This window comes from Paralichthys olivaceus, chromosome 21 (genome assembly GCF_024713975.1).
Source record: "Paralichthys olivaceus isolate ysfri-2021 chromosome 21, ASM2471397v2, whole genome shotgun sequence".
Taxonomy (NCBI): domain Eukaryota; kingdom Metazoa; phylum Chordata; class Actinopteri; order Pleuronectiformes; family Paralichthyidae; genus Paralichthys; species Paralichthys olivaceus.
In genome coordinates, this window is record NC_091113.1 from 8,129,616 (window position 1) to 8,150,262 (window position 20,647).

The 20,647-nt window shown below is 42.1% G+C and overlaps 2 protein-coding genes and 1 long non-coding RNA gene across 10 annotated transcripts in view; 2 read left to right on the top strand and 1 right to left on the bottom strand.

Annotated features, from left to right (window-relative positions):
• LOC138406132 (uncharacterized) overlaps positions 1–11,842 on the top strand; it is a 79,870-nt gene extending 68,028 nt beyond the window's left edge. The window contains exon 3 of the long non-coding RNA XR_011239761.1: positions 11,703–11,842. This is a non-coding gene — a long non-coding RNA (uncharacterized lncRNA). The remainder of the gene's footprint in view (positions 1–11,702) is intronic.
• A 2,615-nt stretch (positions 11,843–14,457) lies between these two features.
• Positions 14,458–20,596, bottom strand: oat (ornithine aminotransferase). 2 transcript variants are annotated; one of them, XM_020083372.2, is made up of 10 exons: positions 20,386–20,596; positions 18,914–19,139; positions 18,580–18,804; positions 18,401–18,496; positions 18,090–18,217; positions 17,319–17,441; positions 16,535–16,663; positions 16,281–16,394; positions 15,994–16,138; positions 14,458–15,708 (listed from the first exon to the last, which is right to left on the bottom strand). In XM_020083372.2, the coding sequence occupies exons 2-10, from the start codon at positions 19,125–19,127 to the stop codon at positions 15,548–15,550; spliced, it is 1,335 nt and encodes a 444-aa protein (XP_019938931.2). In that variant the 5' UTR covers positions 19,128–19,139; positions 20,386–20,596; the 3' UTR covers positions 14,458–15,547. The 2 variants fall into 2 exon arrangements, with proteins under 2 accessions (XP_019938931.2, XP_069374025.1); XM_069517924.1 differs by having other exon boundaries at positions 19,810–20,526.
• The window catches only part of lhpp (phospholysine phosphohistidine inorganic pyrophosphate phosphatase), a 52,285-nt gene continuing 52,154 nt past the window's right edge, over positions 20,517–20,647 (top strand). For 3 of the 7 annotated variants that reach the window (XR_011239760.1, XM_020083374.2, XM_069517927.1), the window contains exon 1: positions 20,585–20,631. The gene's annotated coding sequence lies outside the window, so the exon portion shown is untranslated. Of the gene's footprint in view, positions 20,632–20,647 lie in introns of all 7 variants that reach the window. The other 4 variants (XR_011239759.1, XM_069517926.1, XM_069517925.1 and 1 more) reach the window with 4 other exon arrangements.

The window sequence follows — 20,647 nt, forward strand, 5'->3', positions numbered from 1 at the left end:
AGTTAGCAGGATTATACAATAACTCCTGAACCTGAGATTTTGTGGAGGCGTGCAGCACGACCCAAAGAAGAACAGGATTTGGGCAGCGAGATAGGGTGTTAACTCTTCTGGTTGTTGGCAGGATAACACAAAAGCAACAAAACCAATTTCCACCAAACCAGGGTCTGACAAATAAACGATATTTTTCAGAGTAAGGACCAAATAATCATGAGTAGGATTGTTCAGCTTTGACAGAGGAATGCTCTCTGCTGAGTGACTTTTCATCCTTTTTATACAAAGTGCAATAAGTTTAAGCTTTTCCTCCACAATAATATGGTTACAGTTACTATCCTGATATGTATGTGATTGCCTTCCACTCACTTTGCATTTTTCTCTCAAAACCCAATGTGCAGTCCGGAGCCAACAAAATGAAAAATGTCCAAATGCTTTCTGACTGCACTTTACGTTTCACTGACAGTAAATGATTTGGCTGAGGGGCTGTAATTGTGAGGATTAAGATAAAACGAGTGCCTGTAGTTTACACACACACACACACACACACACACACACACACACACACACACACTCACACACACACACACACACTGCAGGTGGGACTGACTGTAGCAAATCTTTGTCCTTGTCTCTTCCCATCACTCTGACCAGACACTGTCTCGTTGACAGCTTCATCGACCCCGCGATGAAGATGATGAAGAGGCAGTCTGGAAGGAGTAGCGGTGAGATCTTCATCGAACTGCTGAGGGAAGAAACAGCACAGAAATGCGTCATAAAAACACAGCTGGGAATGATGGGAAAATGTATGTCTCAGCTCATTAAACACCACGGGAGGCGCAATTATATGAACGCACACTTTGTTATAAATACGGATGTGCTGATTGAATCAGTGCTTTATTAACAGCTCCAGTTGTAGACACAAATAGAGACTGTCGGAGGTCAGCTGCTCAGTGCAGGCAGACAGAGTTCACTTCACAGTCGATGATGATTGCCTTTATAAATAATGCCAGTGCTTGGGGTTGTACTAAATGCAGTATTCATGTCCGGAGGCATCTGGAAGGCAACACGGATTCCTTTAGCAACAACTTTTACTCTTTGAACTCTTTGAGTAAATATCTCAGTGTCTCAGAAGTGTGAAGATAAATCAGACAAGCTATCTCTCTGCCTGCTGTTCTCCTTTGTGGTGACAAAGCAGGTTCACAAGGAGAATATATGGATATGGAGACTAATACCTCTCTTACACCAAAGTTAGCAGATATACGTGGGTGTTTTACATTTGGGTATTGTCTTTTCCATTGCTGCTGATTGAAGCTGGGGCTGATTTAAAACCGGCGTCTACTGCCGAATCATTTGACCTGGGAATGAACTACGATTTTATCCATTCCAATTCAAGACAAAAGCAAGATGTTCGCAGGTGTTTGTGGGTTTGTTGACCAGTGGAAAAGGGTCTAAACTGTCTTGTTGTTCTGTGTTCGTCGAATAGAGTGATGTTATAGCTCGTGGAAACTGGTTCATGAAAGTTTTGCAAGTTGAATTGACTCCAAACAAGTTTCGTCTTAGTCAAAAATGGTTCCGTGAGTTCTTGCAGTTTGGGTCTGTTTTCTCTGTGTTGTTTTTACTTGAAGCAAACAGTCACTCAGGCCGAGTATAGAAGCACAAAATCAATATGCTGCATATTGCAATGACATTTCATTTCACTAACTCAATTAAATGTACCTTTATTTTTAGATTGCAAGAGAAGAGATAGAAGTCATTGATCTCCCTGGCTTCATTATACTTTCACTCTCTCACACGCATTCATAGTTTACGAACACACACTCAAACACACACAGTTCCCACAATGGTACCTTCACATTTTATCGTGTCCTGAATAAGTTGTTCTTAAAGGTTTCTGGAAGGAAAACGGAGCAGCCGCACCCATTCCCCAGCGGTCGTCCCAGCTTTGTTCAATAAAAAATACCCTCTCCACTTTAATGGCTGCCTTATTCCACAGCTGGCTGCTTCTACATTTATGTGAAGCATTATATGCATCCTTTTTTTATTAGCACATCAAGTGCAGCTGAAAGCACAAGCCTCACCGTCTCATTTTATACACTGTACATGTTTTTCCAGTTTTTTCTCTTGTTAGCAGCTCTCTACAGAGAATCTGGACTGTGAAGGGAAGTAAATAAATCAACAGGCAGACCACCATTAAGATGCACACGGTGAGAATATGTTTCAGCCCAGAAGAGGTTTTGAATAAGTCGGGGCACGTTGAAGTGAGAAGTAACAAAAGTCTAAATTAACTCCAAAATCATTTTAAGTTATGAGCAGATCTCTGGCACTGTGTAAAGATCCATTGGCTGATGTGCACAATCATTGTATACTTTGGCCCAGAGTTAGTTTTAATGTTTTTTGGAAAAGGTAAAATTGTTAGGATATTTACGGTAAGCTTAAGTCCAACTTCCAGTCATTTGAGATAAGTTTACCATTCTCGAAAGTTGTAATTTAGACGTTGAAGTTAAAAAAACAAGTCAAGATTCAAATCTATTGAGACAAGTCCAAGTCTTGACAAGTGTTTACTTATCTGAGACAACTCAAAGTCCGGTCTCACATTGTTTTAGACAAGTCAATGTCAAGTGAAGTCTTTACAGACAACTCCAAGTATAATCCAAGTCATGTCCAAGTTGTTTTTGTCAGTTTCGATTTAGGTTCTTCAAACCTTGAGCCTCACACTAGTCAAGTCAGGTATCCAGGCCAAGTGTCTGTTTCAGATCTCTGCTGAGGAAACACATAGAAGTGAAATACTTGTTAATCAGCTTTCCATTCAGAATGACACCAACAACTCATAGAGCTCAGTATCTTGCTCTTTAGTGTAAAAAACAATGTTAACTCTAACTGTGGGGTGATTGGAGTGTTGGCAGATGTCTTCAGTGGATTAGTCAGTGTGGAGAGATCCATGATGGATAAGAGCTGCTGATAGAAATCATCGCTGCGAGAGGTTGGATCTAAAAAGAGAAAAATGATTTTGTAGAACAGGGAGGCAGGGGAGATTGTAGAGAAATATAGATTTGATGTTTGTCATAATTTGTCAGTCTATAGTCAGTGTTACACTTTCCACATCTGTGACTACACAAGAGTTATTCATCAGGGGGTGAACATGAGGCTCCAATTTGCTGGGTCCACATGGACACTGGTGCTACCCTCCACCTCTACAGTTCATCTTTAGAAGAATACAAAGGCAACAGCTGCAGCTCTCCTTCTTCTTGCATAAATATCACGATTTTGAATTGCAGTGTGCATGATTTGCACATGTACAGGCTGTACCCTTTTACTCCGCATTGAAAGAACACTTCCTCCAAGTACAAACATGAATGTATCCTTGGTGTCCACAATGGAGTATATCTGTGGCCTTATGAAACCAGCAGCAGCATGGCCCCTTAGTCTCAGCACACAGCATTGTCAATCTTTCATATCCTCCACAAGTGCAAGGGTCCTCCACGGTCCACCTCCCTCACCAGGGATGGATGTTGGCAGCTTTCTTTTCTCTTTCCTTCCAAGCACTTTGACAAGGACTTCCAAGGACCTGGAAAATGCATTTCTTCTTGTTTTGTGAAGGAGAGATAAGCAACTATACGACGTGTGCTGGTTTACAACAATGCGGACATTTTCTTTGATGGATACAACTCTCAGTAGTTACATGGATGTGAAAGATTCCTCTTCTGTTTCTTTAAAAATAAAAAGAGTGAATGACAGATACCCTATTCATTGTCCCGTTATATAACTCATGATAGCAGACAATGACCAGCACAGCAGCCATTGACCCCATCCTTCCTCATTCAGTTTCTCTCTCAATAACCCCACAACACATATCATGTTGGTGGAAAGCCTCTGTAAATGCAGCCCATTTATTTTCTGTCACAGTAAAATCCCGGCCTAACCAGCTGAAAGCATTTTTTTTTTTAGAAAGCCCTGTGTCTGTGATGGTGTTTCCCTCCTCCATTCCCGGCTTCTCCACTCTTGTCTCTGCGTTAAATCGATACAGACAAGGAGGAAAAACTGGATTTTCTGGAGAGTCTTTGTGTCTGAAGAAATGTAGCTTGAATTCCAGAGACTACATTTAACTGGGGAAATGTCAGGGTGGATAACATTACCTGTTATCTATCTGGAGGTCGGGCCCAGACTTGGCAACCCATGAATTCACCATTAATAGATGGACAAGGAGAGAGGTGGTGAAAAGAAGGATATCCACTGTAGGTTTTTCCCCCGGCTCTTGGAATGTGCTCACAGTACCAGTCTGAAAGTGCAGCTTTGAGAGACACAATCAAGAGTTTGTTCTTAAATCCACACCATTGAGTTTCCCCGGACATTTGCCATAATATTCAACAATACAAGTTGTAACTTAGTTTTCAATCCAATAAAATGTGGATTATATTGAAATGTTTGTTTCTCAGGTAACTTTGAAAAACATTTTAGAAATGCAAGCACGTTACTACTACAAATGTTATACCGTCGGCTGTATAGTTTCTGGCAGGACATTTATATGCAAATTTGACCGCAATTCATTTGGCTTTAAGACGTTCTTGTAGAAAGTGTTATGGTCTTTCGTCGTCCTTTGGTTTTACTTTCTTTTCTGACTTTTCCTCTAAATCGATAGCGTCAGAATGAAAAGGGTATGTAGCTGCGTGTCAACAATGCAGCTTCAATAAAGGAAAAGATATGGATGTTTAAAATTAAGAAACTGAAAACAAAGATTGCATTTTTACGGCCTTCTTTTCCATTTGCTACTAAATCATACATAGAAATTAGAGAACAGAAATCGAATTGAATCAGAAATTTTCTCTCTCTCTCTCATACACACACACACACACAGACTCATTCTCTCAATATATATATAAATATTGATATATACTGTTCTGCCTGGATCTTTGTTTGAGAAGACCTCTTTTTATGTTGGTCAATGGTAATGATAGAATTCCCCATTGCTGTGGTACCTGTCTGCATTTGTACCAGCCCTAGATGAAGTGTCTGAGTCCAGCTCTGAAAATCGACTATAGTGACAAGCTGTCACCCGCTGGGTGAGAACACCTGTCTGAGCCTGCGCTGCCTCTGCGATTGGCTTCTCTCTGCTGGGTACATGGTTATCGAGATAAGCTAATGATTCCCTCTAAAAAAAAAAGCCACAACCAGAGTGGGGATAGGTGGCTGATTCAAAGCCATGTCAGCAGTTGGCAGTCGTCACTATCACTAATTGCAGGATCTGTCATGGTGGAGGGGAGAGACAGCTGTTGCAGGTACAGCGCTTCAAATGCCAAATCTGATTTTATCACAATCTGTCAGGTGGCAGCGAGGCTCACCGGCAGCGCAAACTCACTGTCAGGCACTTGATTTAAAATCGTAACTGCATTTTTATTTGAAATCTCTGTCTGTCTCTCGATGTCAACCTCTGCTAAGATTCTGTGTTGGGCTTCCCACAAATCAGCTCTCAAAGCAGTCCTGCTAGCGTTCGCTGGCTTTGAACGATGTGTGCCCTGACCATCAGTTATCTCAAAACAGTAAACGCTATAAAGCCAATCTAAGTTTGCTGGAGAGCGTCGGCACATTTCATTCCACCCTCTGTCACATAAAATTCTCCATCTGACACCACGCAATGACTGGGAGGAGAGAGAGGCAGGGCGAGAGGGCTACAGCTTCTGTCACCGAGCCACACCAGGGGCATACTAATATCAGCCCAGTCCAGCTGCTCTCCACGCTCGGATGGATAAGCTTGATTATGAAACATTACAGAGCCTCCCTGTCTGCCGAGTCGAACCACTGAACTGTGTGTCAGAGAGGTGATTGGCCGGCATGCAACAATGTAGGATTCTGCATATCACTCTGCCGAGGTCTGAGAGTTGGATAAAGGTGCCTGGCTGGAATTTGTGACTCGGTTTATTGGAGTAAATTTGACTGCCAGACTGTTCACTGCAAACAGACATTAGCTGGATCTGATGTGTGGAGTCGAGCATTTGTGTGATGTGCAGAGGAATTTGTTTGTTTGATTACTCAGAGATTTAGGTAAGAATCCTGATTAACAAATTCAGACATAATTAGTTTGCCATCTCGTTAAAGCTCCAAATAAAAATCTGGCTCTGGTGGATGTGGATGTGTTTTCATGTGGGGTGTCGGCTTTTTTTCAGCCACTTTCCTACAGATCCCTGCTATTTTGCCTTTTGGTTATTTAGATTCATATAGTTAACACTTGTCCAAGCCTTCATACCTATAAAACACTTTTGGATTAAATGATCAGTTTCATGCAAATCAAAAAAAAAATCTGTAAAAACATAATCTAACCAATATGGCGTTTGCTTTCAATTAGTAATAATCTTTTTCCTAGTTTCACATATTTTCCCTCGGTACAGTCGTTTATTGCCTCATCAGCACCTTAAATTACTCTTTGCACTTTTTGGTTAGATGTATAACTGCATTTCATTGTACTTGTGTTATGTGCTATAACAATAAAGTTGAACCTGAATCTAGTGGATTTAAATATGGTTTCATAGGAGGTTTATTTTAAGCCACTGTCTTATAACAAACATGGCTAGTAACCTGTGACCATCGATGTGTAGCTGAGAAACAGAATATAGCCACAGCTGTAAGGCTTGATTGAATTTAAGGGACCGCCTTGGCGGAGGTATGCGCTCTACTGAGTACCATTCTAGCTTTTTCTTATTTCCAGATCCCTTCCATTTTGCTTGTTGCTTCTGTGCATTCACAGAAATCCAAACACTTCCAATTTTCACAGATGTCTGATCACTCTAGAGTTCCCTCATAAACAACCCATTCGATTAAACAATATATCAAAAGCTTTTCTGATCTGACACTTCAGTGGTTAAGGTCTGTTTAGGTTTTGTGGAAGTAAATCTAGTTGGATAAGGTGAGGAGAAAGATCAATGTCTTGCTGAAAATAAATCAATATTTGTACGTGACAGGATGCAAACTGTGGTCTCCTTATGCAAGGGTGACATGCTTTGTTGACCAAGCCAGAGTCATCAAGCTAAAAGAGGCTAAAGGCCTCTGCTTAGCGGGACTGCAGAGAAGACTTCCGATCAATTTTTAATATAGAAACTATTGATTGATGGAGCTGTAAGTGTTTGAACAAACAGCCAGTGCCGCCAATCTTCAGGTGGGGGCGGTCTCCTCTAATGCCATCACCGCCAGCTGTGTCTGCCTCAGGAATGCTTTTGCAAACAAACAGGCAACAGATCTGTCCTTGTGCCGTCAAAGGTTTTTTGTTGTCTGTGAGACATTTTCATTGAGACTTACATAAGGCCAAGGCACACAGAAAGAACCAAACCTGGGGCAAAACCTTGGCGTAACATCTCCCGCTGCATAACCAGGACCTTACTGTATGTTTTCCTTTGGTCAGCAGGTCAAAGTGTTGCCAGGCAGACCTTTTCATTACTCTCATTATGAGCTCCAGGAGGCCCAATCATAAATACTCAGAATTTATGGATTTCATAAAATGGTGCCTGAAAATGTCGAGGGTTTACTTGTTTGGCGTTTCGCTGGTGAGCAAGCGGCCATTATGAGGAGCCATGCTGAAAGTCAGGGTTATTGCAATGTCAACACTTTTAGGAGGATGGATGTATACTTTGAAATAGAGCAAAGTAGACCTAATCCCCCCATTAAATCGCAGTTAACAAAAAGGACACTGATGTGAGCGAGGTGTGTTCGAACCAGTTCCAGTGGAGAAGCATTAAAGGAGTCTGAGAGAGAGAGGTTAAGTTTTTAAAACACTAAATATCTGCAAATAACCATTTTCTAACGGCAACCATTTTCAAGTTGTGGAGAGAATCTGCTCAAACAAAAGGAACTCAAACGATTTTGAAATAAATATTTTATTTGACCTATATGTCTAAAAAAGATTTTATTCTTTTATTAATTTAGCTCAGTTATAAATTCTCTTCCTGTTGTCTTTTGAGTCAGTCAGAGCTTGTGGACTCCACCACTGAGGGTCATTTCTAATAAAAATGGATCATTACAAACCCAAAAGAGTCTGCACATTGCATTGTGGGTATTCCCTCCCTAGGCTACTAGGATGATATTGTACTGTCGTCCTGTTCCGTCACCAGGTCCAGAGCGGTGGTAGCCCCTGGGCACGGAGCTGTGGGACAGAAGTAAATTTTCCGTGTGGACGGCCTGTGTGCTGCGAACATGCGATGAGCTCTGCATGTGCAGCATCAGAAGGATTGTGGACACTTCCAGGAAGAATCAAAGCTCTGCAGAAAATTTTATACAGGAGAAAAGGAGAAGATATGAAAAAAAGGTGTAAATATACTCAAGAGTGTGAATGTGGCAACAGTCTTTAAATGGAGTCCCACACATTTACTCACACGTATAAGGAATGTCACACGTTTCATCGGAGGAGGCTCGGTTGTCATTTGCGTGTCGACTCCTCTTGTAGTAATCTTTCAGTGTGTTTCTTCGTACCTACCACGTGTCAAGAGGGATTGCTTTTTAGAAAAGGCGTGTAGCTTTTAATTAAAGCATCACTCTCTGTGCTTCTGTCTGTTCTGCTGGTGTCGCTGCTCGTCTCCCACACAGACAGACAAATCTTGGGAAATATTGTCTAGTATTGTTCCAGCTTGTCAGCAGCAGCCATGCAGCTAATTCAATAGATAATGTCATTAATAATTACCTCCGCTAGGGAGGTAATGTGAAATAATGTATGGTGAACGAAATCAGGCATATTTAGGGAACTGATATCTACTAGTGTGTTTAATTGGCTGCAGTTTGAGTAAGGTTAGTTTATGATATAGAAAACATAAAAACTATACTGTACATTTGAGCCCATGATACTGAAACTATAATATCACTCAGAAGAGCATGTACCACCACCAAGGCCCAACAATCCCCTTAAACTCAATCAAGCTGCACCAAATTCATACACTCACAGAAATCAGTCCATTAAAATGTGCCAGTTTTTTTTTGCCAGATGAATTATTGCCTGGGAAATCTGTCAAAAAAGCTAATCCACAATGAAAACAAAAAAAATATTCTAGACTTGGCCCCTGATTGGGATCCGGACCAATTTTAGTCTCATATTGCATCCTTCCACCAGGTTTCATTATTATCTATTTAGTAGTTTTTGTGTAATGCTTCTAACTAACAGACAAACAAACGCTGATTAAAAAAACATATCCTCCTCTGCGGTGGTAATAAATCCACACAATCCACAGTCATTAATCCTACCACTCTTTAATGACTGGGTTTATTTAATGAAATATGACATCCCTCATTAGTAATTAATTAGCTCAGACATCAAACAGGAACAACATTGCTGATTCATTTCACCTCAGCCGGATGATGAGAGAGAAGAGCTCTTTCCGTCCTTCAGCCAAGGGCAGCTTCTTTTACATTGTGTTGCACCATGTTGGCTCTAACAACGCCACCTCTGTGCATCATTGTACCTTTGACGGCCCTCACCGTGAAAGACGTTTACAAAAACTGCTGAAGTTCAAAAGTCACATTTCGTGTTTGCCAAACTACGAGGTAGTGCTGCATCAGACGGAGTGTGCCACGGCGATGTTTAGTGCTGTGATTTATCCTTTATGACACTGAGAGCTTCTGTGGCAGCCTGCCCAGCAGAGTGTGATGCTTTGGGTTGCTCCCTCGGACGACTCCTCTTGTCTCTGCCTCCGTACACAGACACATTTTGCTTTTGATTAACCTCTTTGGATCTGAGCTGCGCACACAGCCCAGCACATCCAATCCCATTGTTGAAGTAGCAGGCACCATATGTGCAAGGCCAATTTATCCTTCACCTCATCACCTCCATTTTCTTCCTCTTCTTTCCCCAGGTGTCTTACAGTGTCTCTTTTGTTACACAAACTAATGTGCAGAATGGCCACTCAATGTTTTTTTTTAAGCCGAGACTTGAATTCCTGTGGGCACCATTGTGGTCCCATGGTCATTTTTTTTCCTCCAGCACTGGAAGCCGAGACCTACATCTCTCCCACTTGCCCTCCTCCTCCTTCCTGCTGCCTCCTCCTCTTCCTTATCCTCAGCCATGAACTCTGTAAACACTGAGGCTTTGTCCGCAGCTGTTGTGGTGAGTCTGTAGCGTAAAGCCATGTCCTCATGGAGCATCGGTTTGTGTACTAGCTCGGCCGAGTTAGACAACTTGCCACTAGCCACTTTCGTTGACCTGAAAAGAGAAGAAGGCAGCGAAAAAAGGCAAAGCCATGCTGACTGCTGCTGTCTGCGGCTTGTGTAGCCTCCAAATACCCAAAGGCGTATTTTATGGCCGCAAGTGGTGGCGTGGGCTCGTTTTACTGTGGTCGCAGTGTTGTGGCTGCCACATGTGAGCCTTGTACCTCCTACTGGAGGAGTAGCTGCACACAAAACTTACTGAAATATCAACTTTAGGAATAAGTTGCTTGATCTGGGGACTGATAAAGTTTAAAATAATTAAATCAGATTTAAAGTTGTGGTTACTGATTTTGTTTTTTGGCCACTTGAGGGCAGAATAAAGCAACAAGCTTCTAGGTACTGTCCATAGACTTCACATAGAGATGGACGACATGACATCTCCACAAATGGGAAGCCAAGGTTTCTTTCTTTCTTCATCAAACTGTCCAGAAATGAAGCCAAAATATAGCGGAGACAGGGATATGCCATGTTGCGACAATGACAGCATTTGGAGGCAGAGTTTGCGTAGCAGCGATTAAGAAGATGGAGCTCAACCAACCAAGCGTCAATCTCAGCTGTCAATCACATTTTAACACATTAGTTTAGCCCAAGCCCCATGCAGTCAGCCACCAGGGGGCGATGGAGATGCTTTGGCTTCACTTCATTATGTGCCATACAATTTTCTGTATATATTTTTGTAAATGCTGAAATCATTGGGCTCACATTAAAGGGATAGTTCACCCAAAAGTAACAATTCCCTCATTATCTACTCACCAATATTTTGATGGAGGGACGTGTGAAAAACAACAACAAAACCTCTCCTCATTCATTACACTGAAACAAAAGTCAAACCAGTGGAAGTCCATTGAATCTAATCGTGTCTTTCAAGTCTAAAACATGCAGGGCTATGCTCCCAGCTGTGGATAATGCAATTAAGCAAATTTATAATTGAGTTGTTGTTTTCTAACAGAAAGTGAAGAGAGGATGTCCAGAGACATGAACAACAGAAACATGAGTCATCCTCCTCCTGCATAAAGTGGAGTCACAGCCAGACATTTTACATTCAGTACCACGGGGGCCAGAGAACAGAAACTTAATGCATCAGATACTCTTCAATGTGATTCATCTAATTTCCTGCATGATCACTGCTGTGTGATGATGCTGTTTATTATTGGCCTTTGTGTAAATGAAATGTGTGGGAAGGTGGAAATTACATTAAAAATGGGTGGAAATATTTTGCTTGAATAAAGTTTTAAAGCTAAAACACTGGTACTGAACATTTTCCATTAGATATATGTATATATGTTAACACTATATGGTGTTTTTTGCATTTTGATAACATGTAAGGGATGCAAAACTAAAAATGTAGAAAATTTAAGAGCATAAATACGATTTAGGGAGATTTTTTTCTGTATAATTTGTAGTTACTCTTTTTTGTACATGACATCTGTGATGTTCTTCTGTATAAATAAACTTGTACGTCATTTAAGAATAATGAAGATCGTGTGTTCTGCTAATTCTATAACCAAGACTGTGTCTCGTTTGCCTTTCTGAAGGTTTGCACGATGCCTGCAGCCAAGAAATGGACCAAGGGAGAGTGTGACGACAAAGGCCAGTGGCGTGAGTGTCACACTTCTCGAGTGTGGCCTCAGATGTGGGGGAGGACCTCGTCCTTCTCAGAACCTTGCTGCACTTGATCAATACATAATAACCCCTCTGCATGGTGTGAACTGGAAGTGGCTCTTGGAGGAGGAGGAGAAAAATGGTCAGTGCACATAACTCTTTAAGGATTATGTGTCATTTGCCCTTTAAGATGCACATGTATTTCATCCCTGCACTCAGATGTCATAAACTTAATGCAAAAGGCCCGTTAATATGAACACTGGCAGGCGAGCCTAACATTTTCTCTGATTTATCTTCGGTGGCGCAGGAAAGAAATGTAAAATAGCTTATGCTGCCCAGTGCAGTATCCATCATAATTCTCAGGCCGACACCTTATTTCCCACACATTTAATGGATACAGAGTTTTATAATTCATCCTGTTCTTAACTGCAACTTTACCTGAATTAAATTTCAGCCAAGGCACTTTGATTACATCCTTGCAAAGCACCACAATCTGATTTCACTGTTATGTAAGGAGTGAATACAAATGGGCCGGCGGAGAGAGAGAGACAAAGGGGCAGGAAGAGTGAGGAGGCATAGGGAAAGATAACAGAATAAAAAGAAATGACTCTGAGAAGGAGAAAAAAGAGAGAAGACAAAAGAGTATGTGAGGAACAAAGAGCTGAATGAGAGGAACGAGAGCATCTATCCAGTCTGCATGAGTCCCTCTTGACCTTCTTGGTCCGTGGAATTGTGGTGGAGCACACGTCGGTCTTTGCAGCCAGCCTCACGCCACATGCTCGAATAGGCCAGGCTGACTGTTGGCTCCGAGCGCGTGGTGGGGAAATTCAAGTAGCTTTACAGGATCGTCTCTCAGTTTTGGCTGAGGCTGTCAAAAGCTCTGCTGGAGCCTGGACCTCGGTGTTCCCAGATCCTCACAGAGCTTGTGGCCTGTCACTCCCCTGCCAAAACTGGAGCTCATTTGTGGAATACATCATGCCTTCCCCCTATCACGGCGGCTCGGGATGCAGGTCTCCACAGAGCGCAGGATCAAAGCCGAGGCAAGACACAAGCGTATTGCTCAGTGTCACCCGGTGATATTCCTCATTTCTCCTGCCAGGCCGAATTCCACTCATATTTCACAAGCACACTCCGGGCCTCTGTGCTCTCGCTGCTCCGCTTCATATGAAATAATGACCTGTTCTACATTGTGGGCCAACATGAACTTTTCACCATTGAACTACAAGCACTGTAGTTATCTGTAGTAATCTGATCATTAGGCACTGGTCAGAGAAGATTAGACTTTATAGCCAGTGGTTGAAAAATCTATTTAATTTTTAGCTTCTATGTAGTTTTCATTCGTCAATCACCAAATCAACTAAACTTAACAACAAGCTTAAACGCAATTTAAAGTATCTACATTCAGGTAACAATTCTCTGCAAGGTCAAAATACATAAGGAACATCTACATTGTAAAATGTGTTATAGTCGCTTTATAGATGTAAACATGCAGCAAAATGCTTCACCTGTTACTGTAAACAACGTTCTGTGAAGGACAAGCAAGCCGACCTTTTGGTGTTTACTCCGGGTTCAGCAGGATAAATGTAACACTGCTGTTAAGTGACCAGAAGATCAGACAGTGGGACTTTATGTACATCCAGGTTATAAATAATAAATTAGATAATAGTGCCCAAAACACCTTCAATACAAAGTCTTAAGAGCATTCGGCCGTGAGTGTACATTTAAAAGCAACAATCTAATTAGAGTGGATTTTATTGATCCATAACATCATGCAATATGTAACTAGAGCCTTTCCTAAACAACTTCCTGTTTGTAAATAAGCAGTGAGAGGAACAGAGACCCTGTGGTTTGTTAATTACTGCTGACTAATGAGAGCTTGTCAGGCTCTGCTGATCTCACAGATTGAGTGTGAGAGTCTGCCAGCAAGTCCCCATTTTACATTTATTTCAAATTTCTAAAAATGTTGTTTTTGCAACGAGTTCTCATTCATTCATTAAATCTACATGTTATATGGACATGCACATGAATGGTGGTGAATCTGATCTGATACCATGTTTCAGGCCTGTGTTGCTGTATTAATTCTGCAGCTACTGCTGTTTGTTTGTTGTTATATAAGAAATTGGATGTGGATACAGTCTGTTGTTGTTGTTGCTATAGGAGACACTGTTTCTCTTGGGAATGACTAGTGTTGAATATATCAAATCTCTGTAAGTGTGCCAGTGTCCTGCTGCTCAGGACAATTGTGACTTGTTTCATCCGATCATCCAGTTTGTGCCTCGGCACACGTGCTTTGCATTTCTATCAAGATCTGTCATTAAGTCCGGAAATTGATAATCAATGTTACGGCAATATCACCACATTTCTTCCTGTTGCTTAAAAATATATTTAACCTGCTTGTATGAGTTTCACCATCTAACTACACTAAATTGTAGAGACTCAATGAGGGCACAGCACCATCTAGTGTTTCTTATATGTGATTGCAAAAATACTGGACTAGGTGCACAGACAGTATTTGAGAATGTAATAATAATCCGGGTACTTTGCCTGAGTGGTGACACCAGACACCAGGGAACATGCAAACTCCAAGAACCTTCTGGCTGTAAGGCAACAGTTCTCATCACCTTCACAACGTGCTGCCCTGAACATGTACATTTGTTTGGTCTAGACGACACAAAACAGCGAGACAAGTCAAGACAAGACAGCAGTCATTTATTTAAGGGACGTGTTTTGTAACAAGGTGAAATGTTATTCTCTGTAGGTCATTGTTTTGTGACAGTTGACATTTTCACCAGAAAGCTGACTATTAAACACTCAGCAAGAAGTATAGGTCATCCCTCACATTCAGTAACCTCACACAACAAATTCCCTCGCAGAAATAAACGCCACAAATTATACAAAATTAAGGAGCAAAAAAAGTTCTTCAAGAGTTACAGCTCCCAGAAAGTTTCACAGTCATAACTTATGTTAAATTAAAATAAACTATTTTAAATTAAAATGCCGTCATGTTTGTTTCAGACATGGAAACTACTTGAACTTGAGTTTTCAAGACATTTTCAGAATTTTTTATAAAATCAGCTTTTTAAAATCTCTGCGAGAATCTCTGCTCTTGGGATTGTAAATAACCCAGACGTTTAGGTAACAAGGTGAGTGCTAGCAGGTAGCAGTAGCTGAGTAGACTTAAGCTAATACAACTGTAAGCTATTGTCTATACAACCCAGTATACTGTAGACAGTGTTTTCATGAGTAACGGTTTGATTTCCTTCTGTGCATTGAAGTTCTACAGAAAAGCTGGATTTAATTTTTTGCCTCTGATGATAAAGTTGAAATAATGAACTATTTAATTTCACTGGTAAAACCACTTATCCTTTTTAATTAAAAAAAGGTTTCATTTATTATTTACTTCAGTCATTACCAGTGAATATCTAAATGAACCATTTCAGAGCTGATCTAGATGAAATAAGTATAAAAACAAATTAAGAACCTTTAAGAAAAAACACAGATGTGTTGCAGTCTTTCTCCAGGCGCTCTAAAGGAACCTTTACTTTACAGACCTTTTTCTAAAGTGTCATTGTGTCCTCACAGAAGCTCACTCCAAACACATTACAGTGTCTTTATACTGTATATCTACAGAAATGCCCTTCAAAGAGCCTTCATCTTTGAAGGAAACACTGAAAAATAAGAAACAACTAGTAAATCTTTGACTTTTCCACAAGTCACAGCTTCAGCTAATGTGGATCATAGATTTGAAGGAGGTTTTTCTGTGTTACTACACAGAACTTTAGAAGGACATGATGGTTCTCTGGATGATGTCCACACATTCATATAGCTCATGCTCCTTAATAACAAGGGGAGGAGCAAAGCGGATGATGTCGCCATGGGTTGGCTTTGCCAGGAGTCCGTTGTCACGGAGACGTAAGCACACCTTCCAGGCATCGTAGTCTGAGGGAGACAGGGAGGTGGTCAATATACATGTGGATCTCCATTAAGTGAAAGCAAGATGCAAGTGTAGTCAACATTTATATCACATTCATCGATATAATTTTTTGGGTAATATAGACTATAGGCTATATATAGAAAATAATGATATTACAGTGGCAACAAAATTGAAAATGAATGCCATTCAAACGGTAAGGTACTAGCTGCCGAATGTACAACATGTCAATGCAAGAAAACCAAACCAAATGTTTTTTAACACTGCTACCGTTTTCCGTCACATGACTCTACCTTTGGTCTCTCTGATGACGATTGCGTTGAGGAGACCTCTTCCTCTGACTGTTGTCACTATGTCTTTAGGCAGTTTTCTTAACTCGCTCCGCAGCAGCTCTCCCATTTTCTGAGCGTTCTCCGCCAGCTTCTCCTCCTCCATCACCTGCATATAAGAATTGTGACATGAAAGTCATTTTTATTACACTTGACATTAAGTCAGTTTGAAGTCAGGGGGGAAAAAACAAGTGATGATTTGTTAAAGGAAAGGTAGAGCAGAGAAAGATACATTGCACGTTAACACTGACCTCAAGCGCTGCGATAGCAACCTGACAGGCCACGGGGTTGCCTCCGTATGTGGAGCCGTGTTCTCCAGGTTTGATGGTCAGCATCACCTCATCATCACACAGCACAGCAGATACCTGACACACAGGTTGGTTAATGCAAAGGTTAGTTATCGCTGCTATGATCTATGCTCCTGTCCAACAAAACTGGACTTGTCAAGGGAAAAGAAAACACAATCTGTAATGTGATATGAAGTGTGACTGAACAACAAACTCACAGGGTAAACTCCTCCAGAGAGAGCTTTGCCGAGGATCACCACATCTGGACGGACCTCCTCGTGGTCCACGGCCAGCCGCCGGCCGGTACGTGCCAGGCCTGTCTGCACCTCGTCAGCGATCCACAACACCTGGACAAGACACAGAGGACACAGAGATTAGGGAGCTGTGTATATAGGAAATACTGCATTCAGACAAGCACTGAACTCCAGAGAACCTCCGCATATTCTCCAGGAAGTGTATGTGGGAACACAAATGTCCGACTTGGAGCCTCTGGATTATCTGTAGACTTTCTCTCCCCCTCCCCCCGGTGAAAGTCTGTAGTCAGTCGAATTCGATATGAGAACACAGCAAGTGCTCCCCCGCTGGATTCACTGTGAGAGAGAAGGGGGGGTTTCAGTGTAGAAACTCCACCCGTCTTCCCAAGCACCTTGAGAGTCAATAGCACTCTCCTGTATTTGTTATTCAGTGCTCGGATGCCTGCGGGCAGTTTGGTGTGAACATCACATTCTTAGCCCAGGTTACAACACAAGCTTCATGCAGAATAATTTAGGTGGTCAGATAGAGAAGATAATGCTAAATGTACTTGTTAAAGCTGCTTTCAGACATGCACTGAAGTCTGGACATTTTCCTGGAATTTTACAGAGAGGCTGTCCGTGAGAATACAAATGTCCAAGTCAGATGTTCTGGACATTTTCTAAAGCTTTTCCTGCCAGCCCTCAGGTAAAATGTCCGCAAGCGTGTGATATGTGGCCAAATACAGTAAATACAAGTGTCTTGACTTACGTTGTATTTGGTGCAAAGTTCTCTGACTTTGGTCAGGTAGCCCTGGTCGGGCACCACCACCCCGGCCTCGCCCTGGATGGGCTCCACCATGAAACCTGCCACATGTGGGTCTTGGAGGGCTTTCTGGAAAGAAAAAAAAAAAAGAAGGGTCCGACATTTTTATCTATGTCCAAGATAACCCCTGTCAATAAGAACTTACTGTTTTAGTCAATCATTAGGCTCTTGTGTTTGCTAAGCAGCGGTTGAACATTGTAACACAGCAGTAACAACTTCAGTCATTTGTTATATTTACATTGACAAAGTGGATGTTAAGTGAGCTAGCTTTAGATATTACAATATCGTCTTTGAACTTAGGAGCACGATGATGTTGTCAGAATAAGATACACCTTCAATTACAAGGATGAGCAAAGTCTGACAACTTTCTTTCATTGCAATAACAAATTAATTTCAAAAGCATGTGATGTATTTGTTTTTCCTCTAGGATAGTCTTGTCCAGGGGAAAAGAAACACTGAATAATATATAATTTGGCAGTAGATTGAGTTCCTGCAAGTTGCATTCGTCTGCCAGGCACATTACCACAGACTGTAAGTATGATGAAACTTTTGCTTCCTTCAACATCATGTAAAAGTGTGTATTCTGCAACTGGGACCAAAACATATACCTTTGTTCAAGTATTTTAAAGATCCTGAAGTCTCGTATAACAAGTCAAACCAGTCCAAAACTTCAAAATATTACATTTACAGTAGAGCCTGTGTGTGTGTCAAAACTACCTCCAGTGCAGGAATGTCATTGAATGGGACGAGCTCAAACCCTGGCATGAAGGGGCCGAACCCTTCGTAGCTGCTGGGGTCCGTGGAGCTGGAGATGGCCGCCATGGTGCGGCCCCAGAAATTCCCATCTATTCAACAAGTGTGAGGAAGACAGCAGGTCTGTCATATTGTTCTCAGAGTCAATCTTTATGCTAGGACTGCTGGGTAATCTCAGCTCATTGTTGTATTAATAAAATGTTAGCTTCGGTGCTGGCTGATTTGGCTGATTTAACGAATCAAGTTACAGATATGTTGAACAAATATTTACATACCTGCAAAAATGATTTTGGCCTTGTTCTTGGGAACGCCCTTTACATTGTATGCCCATTTGCGGGCGAGCTTACAGGCCGTCTCGCCACCTTCAACACCTAATTTGGCACACAGGAAAATAAATGTCAACATGAACGTGCAAATGAAACCTTACGAAGATGCTCCCAGGGCTTTTCCTCACCCGTATTCATGGGTAAAACTTTGTCGTAGCCAAACATGTTCGTGATGTACTCCTCGTAGGCTCCGAGCACGTCATTGTAGAAAGCTCTGGAGGTCAGGGTGAGTCTGGAGGCCTGGGCGTTGAGCGCAGCTACTATCTTTGGGTGGCAGTGTCCCTGGTTGACAGCGCTGTAAGCACTGAGGAAGTCATAAAAGCGGTTGCCCTCCACGTCCCACACGTTGACACCTGAAGTCAAGAAAAAGACACAAGCTCTTGAGACGTGTCTGTGATTTTGAGGAACACGACTGGAGATTATAGGTTAAAAACATCTGTTAGCATCTGTTGTTGAACTCACCCTCCCCTCGCTCTAAGGCCACAGGCAGGGGATGGTAGTTATGCGCTCCATGCTTGTCCTCGCGGGCGTAGATTTCTTCCGGGGTGAGCTGGCGTTCGGACTTCAGCTTGGAGGTGGCGGTGGAGGCGGGACGCGTACCGGAGTAGACGCTGTGGCGGAGAACAGGGGCAGCACGGCTCAGGCTGCGGCTGAGCTGAAGAATCATTCCCTTCATGATTGTATGGAGCTATGACAAAAACAAAAAGAATTTAGTACAGTATTCAAAGTAAACAAGGACCATAACATAAGCTTTTTGATTTTTTTTTGTGTGTGTGTTTTTTATCCCCAATCAGAATTGATTTGCCTCTAACATCCTACTTTTTATCTCTGGTTTACTCGCTTCTCTCTTATCATCTTATCTTTATTACTTTATCTTTGTTTTATTACCTTCTTTTGATGGTTAAATAGATTTACGATGCCATTTCCTCAGTTACTGTTAATATTGTTTGTGCTCTGTGGATTTTTTTCTTAACATAGTCATGTCCTCTAAATATCTTCCACAGCCTCAATAAACGCCTGTTTCCATAATCAGCTGCGATGCTGTTACCAAAGACTTTAGCGTAATCTACAAAATTCGGGCCCTGATAATCTGAAACAGCTAATTCCACAGAGCACATGGGGCTTTACAGGTCTGCTGAAGCACGCATCTTTTTTCCCCCCACATTCAACAACAGACTTTTGCTTTGTCTGGGGCCAACAAAAGATTAAACCACAGCAGCGTGGCAGCTCCACTGTGGTGTTCCAGACTTTTCTATTTGGTCATAATCAGACGTTGTCCTTCACTATTACCAGCTAGTAAAGCTTGGTTTCTTGCTGCTGATCATTTACAGACTCTTTCGAAATGTTTCAACACTGACTCATATGGTTCTTCTTTTGTCGTGATGTCACTGGATTCTTTTGAAGTGACTCGTATTCCTGCTTTGGACTGAGGTGATGATGAAAATCCACTGTAAAACTGCACCAGATGACACATAACCTGGAAAATAAATGTTAGAATGGAAAAAGCATGGACATAAGATAACCTGGCACAGTGAATGAGTAAACAGAGGCGGAGAGTCAGGACCTGGAGAAGCAATGACATTGGACCTGTTTCTGATGTGATGTGATTGGTCGTCGGGGCTACACCCACACCCAACAGCACCACAGCCTGGAGCTAAATTAAGAATTAAGCACCGGCTCCTGTTTCCAGATGATAGTCAGCCTCATCCGCACATTACACTGTGGCATCAAGAGCCATGTGATAGTCAGAGACACGTGTTAGCTGCGGGACACACGTAGAAAGTGACCAAAGAGTGCAGAAGCTTTTGAGATCAACGCTAATCACACAGGAGGCTTCGCTTCATTGTGTGCGGCGCCGGGCTAGCGAGCTAAAGCTAACACTGTCCCCGTGCTGTAAATACAGTAGATACAGGATGTAACGGAGGAGACGGTACCAGAGAGGAGGTGAGCGGGGTGTCCCTGAAGGTGAGGCTTCCTCCTGGATGGCGTCTGGGTCCGGTCCGCGGGTGAAGCTGCAGGTTCCGGTGCAGGATGCGTGAGTGTGGATGTGGGTTTGAGCAGCAACGTCACCGAGGAGCAGTTCATGTGTCACCGTCACAGCCCCGCCCCCCCCAGACCCACCTCCCTCACACAACACGCCCCTATGGTGCAACTCCGTCCACAGATTGCGTGTCACTAAGGTAATTATTCTTTTCA